Source organism: Astatotilapia calliptera, chromosome 8, assembly GCF_900246225.1.
Source record: "Astatotilapia calliptera chromosome 8, fAstCal1.2, whole genome shotgun sequence".
NCBI classification, from domain to species: domain Eukaryota; kingdom Metazoa; phylum Chordata; class Actinopteri; order Cichliformes; family Cichlidae; genus Astatotilapia; species Astatotilapia calliptera.
This window is the reverse complement of record NC_039309.1, coordinates 13,039,188-13,051,577: the sequence shown is the minus strand read 5'-3', so window position 1 is coordinate 13,051,577 and position 12,390 is coordinate 13,039,188. Positions and strand designations below refer to the sequence as shown.

Sequence of the window (12,390 nt, the reverse complement as noted above, 5' to 3'; positions counted from 1 at the left end):
TTTTGGATTTCAAAGTAAAAGCCCTGTGAATCTTCATTTTTGAACTACTCTTTCAATGAATTCATAATGCTCTTAAAAGCAAAAGTCGTATTTCCAAATACTATTTGAACTTTGTATCAACACTTTCCAACCGCAGTCTTTTTCACAGTAATACCATATCAAATAAATTCTTTCTGATTTTGCTTTTCATAGTAATGGCCCTTTGAAATTGCCGATATTTGACTTAATCTTCTAACGATTCAAAATGCTCTAAAATGGAAAATTCCTGTTTCCACAGGGTAATTCCACCTTAGATCAACAGTATACAACCCCACAGTGATACCATATCAATATCAAGTCATTCTGATTTTGCTTTCAAAAATAAAAGCCTTTTCAAATTGTCCATAATTGACCTAACTTTCAGTGATTTCAAAATGCTCTTAAATAGAATTTTGCTGTTTCCACAGGGTAATTCCACTTTAGATCAACAGTATACAACCTCACGATGTTACCATATCAATATCAAGACATTCTGATTTTGCTTTCAAAAATAAAAGCCCTTTCAAATTGTCCATAATTGACCTAACTTTCAGTGATTTCAAAATGCTCTAAAATGAAAAATTCTTGTTTCCACAGGGTAATTCCACCTTAGATCAACAGTATACAACCCCACAGTGACACCATATCAATATCAAGTCATTCTGATTATGCCTTCCAAAATAAAAGACTTTTCAAATTGTCCATAGTTGACCTACCTTTCAGTGATTTCAAAATGCTCTAAAATGGAAAATTCCTGTTTCCACAGGGTAATTCCACTTTAGATCAACAGTATACAGCCCCACGGTGATACCATATCAATATCAAGTCATTCTGATTTTGCTTTCAAAAATAAAAGCCTTTTCAAATTGTCCATAATTGACCTAACTTTCAGTGATTTCAAAATGCTCTTAAATAGAATTTTGCTGTTTCCACAGGGTAATTCCACTTTAGATCAACAGTATACAACCTCACAGTGATACCATATCAATATCAAGTCATTCTGATTTTGCTTTCAAAAATAAAAGCCTTTTCAAATTGTCCATAATTGACCTAACTTTCTGTGATTTCAAAATGCTCTTAAATAGAATTTTGCTGTTTCCACAGGGTAATTCCACTTTAGATCAACAGTATACAACCTCACAGTGATACCATATCAATATCAAGTCATTCTGATTTTGCTTTCAAAAATAAAAGCCTTTTCAAATTGTCCATAATTGACCTACCTTTCAGTGATTTCAAAATGCTCTAAAATGGAAAATTCCTGTTTCCACAGGGTAATTCCACTTTAGATCAACAGTATACAACCTCACGATGTTACCATATCAATATCAAGTCATTCTGATTATGCCTTCCAAAATAAAAGACTTTTCAAATTGTCCATAGTTGACCTACCTTTCAGTGATTTCAAAATGCTCTAAAATGGAAAATTCCTGTTTCCACAGGGTAATTCCACTTTAGATCAACAGTATACAACCCCACGGTGATACCATATCAATATCAAGTCATTCTGATTTTGCTTTCAAAAATAAAAGCCTTTTCAAATTGTCCATAATTGACCTACCTTTCAGTGATTTCAAAATGCTCTTAAATAGAATTTTGCTGTTTCCACAGGGTAATTCCACTTTAGATCAACAGTATACAACCCCACGGTGATACCATATCAATATCAAGTCATTCTGATTTTGCTTTTCATAGTAATGGCCCTTTGAAATTGCCGATATTTGACTTAATCTTCTAACGATTCAAAATGCTCTAAAATGAAAAATTCTTGTTTCCACAGGGTAATTCCACCTTAGATCAACAGTATACAACCTCACAGTGATACCATATCAATATCAAGTCATTCTGATTTTGCTTTCAAAAATAAAAGCCCTTTCAAATTGTCCACAATTGACCTAACTTTCTGTGATTTCAAAATGCTCTAAAATGAAAAATTCTTGTTTCCACAGGGTAATTCCACTTTAGATCAATAGTATACAACCTCACAGTGATACCATATCAATATCAAGTCATTCTGATTTTGCTTTCAAAAATAAAAGCCCTTTCAAATTGTCCACAATTGACCTAACTTTCAGTGATTTCGGAATGCTCTAAAAAGGAAATTTTCTGTTTCCACAGAATAATTTCACTTTAAATCAACAGTATACAACCCCACAGAGATACGATGTTAAGATCAAGTCACTCTGATTTTGCCTTCCAAAATAAAAGTATTTTCAAATTGCCCATAGACGACCTACTCGTTTAACGATTTCAAAATGCTCTTAAATTGAAAGATGCTGTTTCCACAGGATAATTCCACTTTAGATCAACAGTATCCAACCCGACAGTAAAACCATGTAAATTTTATGTTGGTCTGATTTCGCCTTTCAAATTAATGGCCCGTCGAATTTGTCCATATGTGATATACTCTTTCAATTATTTCAGAATGTTTTAAAAATGAAAATTGCTGTTTCAACACATATTGTGTTTTCATTTTGAAAAGCAAAATCAGACTCAATTGATTATGACAGAATTGAATCATAAAGATGATGTAAAAGGAAGCTGAAATTGCCACTAGGTTGTAATTGATAGTACGTTTATATTTTAAGTCTGTGGAAAGATGTCATGGTTGGTTTGCAAGCTGTTTTGTAATTTCTTTATTTAGAATGACATCTTTCCACAGACTTAAAATATAAACGTACTATCAATTACAACCTAGTGGCAATTTCAGCTTCCTTTTACATCATCTTTATGATTCAATTCTGTCATAATCAATTGAGTCTGATTTTGCTTTTCAAAATGAAAACACAATATGTGTTGAAACAGCAATTTTCATTTTTAAAACATTCTGAAATAATTGAAAGAGTATATCACATATGGACAAATTCGACGGGCCATTAATTTGAAAGGCGAAATCAGACCAACATGAAATTTACATGGTTTTACTGTCGGGTTGGATACTGTTGATCTAAAGTGGAATTATCCTGTGGAAACTGAAATCTTCCTTTTTAGAGCATTCTGAAATCACTGAAAGTTAGGTAAATTATGGGCATTTTCAACAGGCCATTATTTTGGAAGGCATAATCAGAATGACTTGATATTGATATGGTATCACTGTGGGGCTGTATACTGTTGATCTAAGGTGGAATTACCCTGTGAAAACAGGAATTTTCCATTTTAGAGCATTTTGAAATTGTTCCAGGATCAAGTCAGATATGGGCATTTTGAAAATGCTTTTATTTTTGAAAGCAAAATCAGAATGACTTGATATTGATGTGGTAACATCGTGAGGTTGTATACTGTTGACCTAAAGTGAAATTATCCTGTGGAAACAGCAATTTTCACTTTTAGAGCATTTTGAAATCTTTAAAAGAGTAGGTCGTATCTTGGCAATTTGAAAAGTCTTTTATTTTGGAAGGCAAAATCAGAATGACTTGATATTAATATGGTATCACTGTGGGGTTGTATACTGTTGATCTAAAGTGGAATTACCCTGTGGAAACAGGAAATTTCCATTTTAGAGCATTTTGAAATCACTGAAAGTTAGGTCAATTGTGGACAATTTGAAAGGGCTTTTATTTTTGAAAACAAAATCAGAATGACTTGATATTGATATGGTATCACTGTGGGGTTGTATACTGTTGATCTAAAGTGGAATTACCCTGTGGAAACAAGAATTTTTCATTTTAGAGCATTTTGAATCGTTAGGAGATTAAGTCAAATATCGGCAATTTCAAAGGGCCATTACTATGAAAAGCAAAATCAGAATGACTTGATATTGATATGGTATCACTGTGGGGTTGTATACTGTTGATCTAAAGTGGAATTACCCTGTGGAAACAGGAATTTTCCATTTTAGAGCATTTTGAAATCACTGAAAGGTAGGTCAATTATGGACAATTTGAAAAGGCTTTTATTTTTGAAAGCAAAATCAGAATGACTTGATATTGATATGGTATCACTGTGAGGTTGTATACTATTGATCTAAAGTGGAATTACCCTGTGGAAACAAGAATTTTTCATTTTAGAGCATTTTGAAATCACAGAAAGTTAGGTCAATTGTGGACAATTTGAAAGGGCTTTTATTTTTGAAAGCAAAATCAGAATGACTTGATATTTATATGGTGTCACCGTGGGGTTGTATACTGTTGATCTAAAGTGGAATTACCCTGTGGAAACAGCAAAATTCTATTTAAGAGCATTTTGAAATCACTGAAAGTTAGGTCAATTATGGACAATTTGAAAAGGCTTTTAATTTGGAAGGCATAATCAGAATGACTTGATATTGATATGGTATCACTGTGAGGTTGTATACTGTTGATCTAAGGTGGAATTATCCTGTGGAAACAGGAATTTTCCATTTTAGAGCATTTTGAAATCACTGAAAGTTAGGTCAATTGTGGACAATTTGAAAGGGCTTTTATTTTTGAAAGCAAAATCAGAATGACTTGATATTGATATGGTATCACCGTGGGGTTGTATACTGTTGATCTGGAGTGGAATTACCCTGTGGAAACAGGAATTTTCCATTTTACAGCATTTAGAAATCACTGAAAGTTAGGTCAATTATGGACAATTTGAAAAGGCTTTTATTTTGGAAGGCATAATCAGAATGACTTGATATTGATATGGTGTCACTGTGGGGTTGTATACTGTTGATCTAAGGTGGAATTACCCTGTGGAAACAAGAATTTTTCATTTTAGAGCATTTTGAAATCACTGAAAGTTAGGTCAATTATGGACAATTTGAAAAGGCTTTTATTTTTGAAAGCAAAATCAGAATGACTTGATATTGATATGGTATCACTGTGAGGTTGTATACTGTTGATCTAAAGTGGAATTACCCTGTGGAAACAGCAAAATTCTATTTAAGAGCATTTTGAAATCACTGAAAGTTAGGTCAATTATGGACAATTTGAAAAGGCTTTTATTTTTGAAAGCAAAATCAGAATGACTTGATATTGATATGGTATCACTGTGGGGCTGTATACTGTTGATCTAAAGTGGAATTACCCTGTGGAAACAGGAATTTTCCATTTTAGAGCATTTTGAAATCACTGAAAGGTAGGTCAATTATGGACAATTTGAAAAGGCTTTTATTTTTGAAAGCAAAATCAGAATGACTTGATATTGATATGGTATCACTGTGAGGTTGTATACTGTTGATCTAAAGTGGAATTACCCTGTGGAAACAGCAAAATTCTATTTAAGAGCATTTTGAAATCACTGAAAGTTAGGTCAATTATGGACAATTTGAAAAGGCTTTTATTTTTGAAAGCAAAATCAGAATGACTTGATATTGATATGGTGTCACTGTGAGGTTGTATACTGTTGATCTAAAGTGGAATTACCCTGTGGAAACAAGAATTTTTCATTTTAGAGCATTTTGAAATCACTGAAAGTTAGGTCAATTATGGACAATTTGAAAGGGCTTTTATTTTTGAAAGCAAAATCAGAATGACTTGATATTGATATGGTATCACTGTGGGGTTGTATACTGTTGATCTAAGGTGGAATTACCCTGTGGAAACAGGAATTTTCCATTTTAGAGCATTTTGAATCGTTAGAAGATTAAGTCAAATATCGGCAATTTCAAAGGGCCATTACTATGAAAAGCAAAATCAGAAAGAATTTATTTGATATGGTATTACTGTGAAAAAGACTGCGGTTGGAAAGTGTTGATACAAAGTTCAAATAGTATTTGGAAATACGACTTTTGCTTTTAAGAGCATTATGAATTCATTGAAAGAGTAGTTCAAAAATGAAGATTCACAGGGCTTTTACTTTGAAATCCAAAATAAGATGGCCTTGACAGGGCACAATTAGGGTACAAGGCTGTGTCATGTAGATGTAACATTAGAGTTTCTAAAAAAAAAAAAAAAAAAAAGCCTAAATTATATGTTATTATGTTCTTAACATATCTGTTAATTCACTCGAAGTTGGCTTTTATTTTGAAATCCAGTTTCCACATCCATTCCCGTAATACTTTGAATACACAGGGAACGTAAAATCAACTGGAGGCTGGCTTGACTGCAAGTCTCGAATTGGAGGCTGGCTTGACACAAGTCTGAATGCGTAGCGCTACTTTCAAGTTTGTTTTTCGAGCTACTTCGTACGGCACTACGTTGCCTGGCGGATGGACATGTGACTAACATACCACTCTTGAACCCCGATCCTTCCGCCAGGCAACGTAGTGCCGTACAACAGCGGAACACACAAAACAAATCGTCTTACGATATGACAAAAATCACGGACAATCCATAGAAAAGCCGCACCTGACTAAAAGCCGCAGGGTTCAAAGCTTGTGCAAAAAGTAGCGGGTTATAGCCCGACATTTACGGTATGTCAATCCTGCCTAAGGGAAATCAATAAAATCTTAATGTGTGAAAATATTGTTCAGTTTAGCATTTATGATATGATGCGCACTAAATAACCAAATATTGAATTGTACATATTAGCTATTGAGCTCACACTATGTTATTTTTTCCATGAAGGTTTTAAACATGAGATTGTATCAGTCGGATGTTGGATCCTCTAAAATCATAACGATGGTCAGGGTGAAGCTTGCTGGATGTATCAGTAGAATCCTCTTTATTTAAAAGGTAAAAAGTTAAAAAATTTTACTCATTGCATTTGTATATTTATTACACAAGTTCTTATTGCAATGATAAAATGATTATTTTATATTCTATATATATTCTACTACTCTCAGAGAAAAGTAATAATCATAAAATTGAAAGCTGAGAAAAATTCAAAAAATTTATTCTAGGATTTTGTATCAGACTGATGTAATGGTGCACAGAGATCAGATTTACACATACAGGATGTCACTGCAAGCTCAAATCTGAGCTTTTGACAAGTGGTGGAGAGGCAAGAACAGATGCAGTATGGCCACCAGGCAAAACTCTCATAGTTATCGTCTCTTCAGCTGTTTCCCTTTGATCCCCTTAATCTGCTGTTTAAAGGCGAAAGAGCCTAAAGCAACCACATAGACATGCTCTGCATTTTCATCCACGGAGTTGTGTGTATCCATAAGCTGCAGAAATTCCAAAATACGTGGATACACATAATTTTAAACGTAGCCTTCCTGGTAATTCTATTGGCTAAAGAATTATGTCTCATCCTGATAAGAAAGCTATTATAAACACAAAAGGCAGGAAATGAGTTATGTTACTTGTGAGAAAAATAGTGTAAACTACCTCAAACTGCCCAGAAATAACCAAGAGAAAAGTAGTAAGGGGTACAGATGGAAGAGGTGGAGCTGATGGCTCAGAAGGCATTGTCAATTGGGGTGAATGGTGCACCTATTGTGCATGGGTTAATCACTTCCTCTCTCTTTATTTTAGCAGAATGCTGGGGTGTGGGGGGACAGTAACAGGAGTGCACAACACGGCAAAGGGAGAATTCGGCATGGAGAAAGGGGACTGCTAAGAAAGCTTGTGCAGAGCTGGGCTTGTAAAGCGGCAGCTCTGTGAATGTGTTGCAAGTGTGTGCGTTAAAATAAACAGTTTGTGAAGGACTGTGTTGGCATTCTGTGCTGCGGGGAAACCCACAAATGAGTGAGCCTCGTGTCGCAGACAGACTTGCAAATCAATTTGGTTTTAACTGAAATAATAAGCTCTAAGGTAGATTAAAAAAAATAAACACATTTATTAACAGGTCAAGTAAAACGTGAGAAGGTAAGTTCCTCTGCCTACTTAAAAATCAGATGGTAAATCAGATGGACTTTAACATCGCACCAAACAGATCCTGAATTCAAATACTTTAAATGCAATAAATTTGATGCCTTATCTAAACAAAAAACAAAAACCCCAAACACAAATGACTAAAAATCCCCACACTGCCTTTATCTTTAACAGGCTCCAATTATGCAAGCTAATCTGGGCATATTTCCCTGGGGACGCAAAGACATAATTGCCAGCAATCTGCACCGTGATATCAGCAATGTTCTTGTGTGGCTTTAAAATGACTTGACACATCTGGGAACGGCAGGTTTGTATTGGTCTGAACTCCACACTTGGCTCCATCAAAAGGGGTCAATTATGAAAACAAACAGGCCGGGGACTCATTTTGGATGCAGAGGAACTGAATGAGGGCAGATGGTAGGCAGGAGACCGAGCCTGCCCTTGAGCTGTGATGTGAAGTCATTGTTGTAAAACACACATTGACAGCAGAGCGCTCGCATGCATTTAGGCAAATGGAGGCACAAAAGAAAAAAGATAAGTCCTCAGTTACTTTCCCACAAATTAGGAGTATTGGCACGAATCTTAAAAGTAACAGCCTTACCTAACAGCATCTCCACGTGTTTTAAGCTTCCTCTGTTTGCCACTTTCTTCTGCTCTTGATTCAGGCTTCTCCTGCTGGCTGATCTCCCATCACAGAAGTTGTCCAAAAAAACCCCAACAAAGTCGCAGATAATTTTCTCCGTCTCTTTACTGTATCTTTCTTCTCTCCACTTTGATTGTGACGATCCTTTCGCAGTCAGTGACACGTCTTGGCTATGATCCAAAGTGCCGCAGCGAAAGCACGGCACATGTGTGCTTCAATTAAAAGTGTCATGCTCTGCTGATCGCGCTGCCCTTTATGAGACGAAAGGAGAGACAGAAGCGAGGCAGATTGAGGAGCGGAGGAGAAAGAAAGGAGGCTGAGAGTGTCTGAAGAGCAAGTGTGTATTCTTTTACCAGTATGAGTATGTAAGGGAGAGCGAAAGAGGGGAGAGAGAGAGATGGGGGAGCTGGGAGAGGACTGGCTGTTAACAATCACAACAAACCACATCTCCCCCCTTTCCTTGCTTCTTCTTCTTCTTCTCAGCAGCGTTTTCTATTCAAGGTTCACACCTGCATGCTCCCTTAAGGGCACTCAAAGGCAGTTTCCTTCCTGGCATTACTTGACAACAATAGGCGTCATTTATCATTGGTCCTTTTCAGTCTGCTTAAAATGCAGCCCTGCTATGTTGTTCGTAAGTTACCATTGTGGGTAAAATATTTTAAAAATGTGCATCCATATCCAGATGATACAGTGTTTATGTGCAGAGTGCAGTCCGGTTTATCAGAGTAAATTAGTCCTTCACTCTAGCTTTACATTTCCAAGAGGTTGTACGTGGAGAGGATTCAATTAAACACAGAGTTCACGCAGCACAAACTCATTATTTTTTCACCGCTACTAAGGCATGACTGATATGATCACAATCATAATTAAACAGCCGAGCTCAGCTCAAACTAGGGGTGGGTTCTTATAATCGATTCATCGATTAAAATCGATTCTGGCTTGGATAACGTAAAATCGATTCATTAAAATCCTGAATCGATTTTTTAATATAAATTTATTTTGCCCAAAATGCCAGAATCTCAGGTGAAATCTCACAAAATTTCAAGAACCACCAAACAGTTAAGACAGTAAATGAGAGCAGGAACACGGATTCTGCACAAAGACTTAAACACACAGCGGGACCCGCGGATCAGAATCAGTTAGATGTCGCTTTTCTCACAGTCGGGGCTGAAAGCCGACAGCTCGCTGACTCTGATCTGTCGGCGGATCTGCGCTTTGTGTGCACGCCCTTTATGCGCCGATTCTAAAGCTGTTAGTTTGATGTCTCTCCAAACAATATTGACCGAACCAGCAGCAAAAGAAGATCCAAACGCTTCACATAAACATCGTCATGAATTCACTCAGACTTTTACTGTTTTGCTTCCACTGCGATGCACAGCTCTCTCTCTGTACTTCAAGAACAGTTTCCCTTTCTTCATTATTCGCTTGCTTGTTACGCACAAGTCTACTGTTGTTTACAGGCTGTCGGCCGCTGTTTTTTCCCTTTTACATTCTTCCGAAAAGAAAACCTCATTTCTGCTGTTCAATACTGAACAAATTTAAACTTTTTAAAATTATTCAAAATGCAAAACGCTGTGTCTGTAATAAAACCGCTGTAACTTCAGAGGTGATGTTCATATGTTGATTAATGGTTTTCTTTCGTTTTTGATGTACTGCAGAATATTTTTATAAAATCCCAGGCCAGGAAAATCACCTTCATGTTTTTCTGTGTTTTATCCTCAGCTACTTTGACACAAAGGCCTCTGCTGTGATGCTCACACCTGTGATAAAGTCTTGCGTGTGTCAGCTTCCTTTTTATTGATACAAAAATATGTAAATGTACTGATCTGAATTATAATATTTCTGACTGTCAAAATTTCCCAGATTTAAATCGAATCGAATTAAATCGAATCGTGGATCGAATCGATTCGGGGCCTTGTGAATCGGAATTGAATCGATTCTAGGTGTTCTTAATCAGCTTTTACACATGTATCTACTGCATCTGATACTATAACGTTGCGCTAGAGCAGGGTTGTCAAACATAAGGCCTGAGGACCAAAATTGACCCAGCAAAAACACCAATCTGGGCCATTGGACTCCTTTGAAAAATATGAAGGACAGCATATACTTTGGACTTTCAACTGCATTTGAACAAGTTTGCAGCTTTTCCTAATGATACAGACCTCCCCCATAGCCACTCATACTAAACCAATGTAATTAAGTGATGACAGAAAAGTTGCTGTCGTTTTATTTTCACTGTTGAATAGATCGAAATTTATTAGAGTTTACAGTATTTACAAATTTTTACATTAATTTCAGAGCAAAAGAAAAAAGGGAGGTTTCTGTGAATTAACAAAAATGTTCGGTTTTATAATAACCACAAGCCAGAGCTTTTTCTGTAATTTTACACATGTATTTCTTACAACTTGAGCCAAAAGAGTCATGCTGACGGGTTTCTTTAATTTACTACAACAGCATTTTGTTTTTATAATGTACAAAAACTGTGACGTCCTGCTGAAATGACACTTCTTGTCATGGTCCTGGGTCGGTGACCCAGCGCTTTTAGTTTGTTATCATTTTCTAGATGATGATTGTTTAAGTTCTGTGTTATTTTCGATCTGCCTCTGAGTCTGCGTCTGTATCTGTCTGTCTATGGTGTCTCCCCATCTGTTTGTGAATCTGTCTGTTTAGTTCAATGTCTTGTCTGGTTCCATGTATCTGAGTTTCCTGTTTTATTGTGAAGGTCCGTGTCGTATGTGAGTGTGATCAGTTTACGTTTCCCCTGTCCCGTCAGCCCAGATTCCTCCCAGCTGTGTTGCCCTCCTGTCTCTCATCCCCTGATTACTGGTGTGTGTATTTAAGCTTTGTGTGTTCTCCTGCCTGTTGCCGGTTCGTCTGTGTAACGCCGTGTCAGTGTGTTACCCTGTGTTCCACGGTGTCCTGTTCCTCGTCTGCGTCTCTCTGCTATTCATCATCCGTTGTCATATGCTCCCAGGTCTGTTATTTTTAGTTCTCCCAGTTTAGGTGTCTTTAGTTGTTTGTTATGCCCCACTGTTTGTTTGCCACTACACCTCTGTAAATAAAACCACCGGTATCTCATCCACTGCCTGCATCTTGGGTCCTCCTTCTAAATCCACACGGCTCGCCTCGGCAGCCGTGACACTTCTTTTCTTACATTAAAATATCTCATGGAGTAAATGTAAAGTTATTTTTTTTTACACTGACAGAAAGGGGAGTTTTATTGGTTGGTCACACTTAAGATAAAGGTAGGCTGTATGAGTTGACATCCCTGCACTTGTGTGTGTGTGACAGGACGCTGCTTCACAACACTACACAAACAGCTCCGCAGCCAAATCTAAAAATCGAATCTCATCTAAAATCGACACATCAACATTTGCTAACATTAGCCACCACATGCTACTTCGTTTGACTTACCATAACAAATACTATTGCAGCGAACACCCTGGCGAACTGAGCAAAGCCATGTTTAACTGCTTTACAAATAAAGTTATTAATTTGAAAGACAGAAAAAAATTAAGCATGAGTTAATGCAAATTTCTTCAGAAAATTGAGACGGGGTAAATGACGATATGAGGGATAATAAATTGTAGCCATGCAAATGTACTGTATTTCAATATAATTATGCAAAGGTATAATTCATTTGCATATTTTGATCCATTACAAAAAACACCCCAGTTTTCCAAAACGACTTAAAACTCTGCTTGAGAAGTCGAGATGCTCACTTAGCATATTGATGGTGCAGCTCTTTCTCCACTCAGCGCTGATTTAAACTATTTGAGATTCAGTGTTTATTTTAATGAGCAGGTGGGATAGATTATTGCTCAACGAATAGCTGGCTAATTTTCCTGCCTAATCTTCTGATGATTACTCTATTGACACACTGTAGAGCAGAGCTGAATCCAGCGCTGCTCTGTCATGCTCCGCTGCGATTCTTATAGCTTGAATGAAGCACTTTATATGCTTTCTATGCGATATTTACCTCAAATGGTTCTTTTGAGTTGCGCTGTATCAGCCACAGCCCAATCTTGGCGTTACCACTGTCGACACTGGTGAATAGTAGTTTTC

General features: G+C 36.7%; 1 protein-coding gene across 2 annotated transcripts in view; it reads right to left on the bottom strand.

Moving 5' to 3' along the window:
• The window catches only part of LOC113028419 (zinc finger protein 385B-like), an 87,911-nt gene that overhangs the window by 33,206 nt on the left and 42,315 nt on the right, over positions 1-12,390 (bottom strand). The window contains exon 1 of one of the 2 annotated variants that reach the window (XM_026178665.1): positions 8,284-9,268. The exons of the other annotated variant lie outside the window; for it this stretch is intronic. Within the exon in view, the coding sequence (XP_026034450.1) occupies positions 8,284-8,293 (10 nt within the window). The 5' untranslated portion in view covers positions 8,294-9,268. Of the gene's footprint in view, positions 1-8,283; positions 9,269-12,390 lie in introns of those variants that run through there. 2 annotated transcript variants of the gene reach the window in all.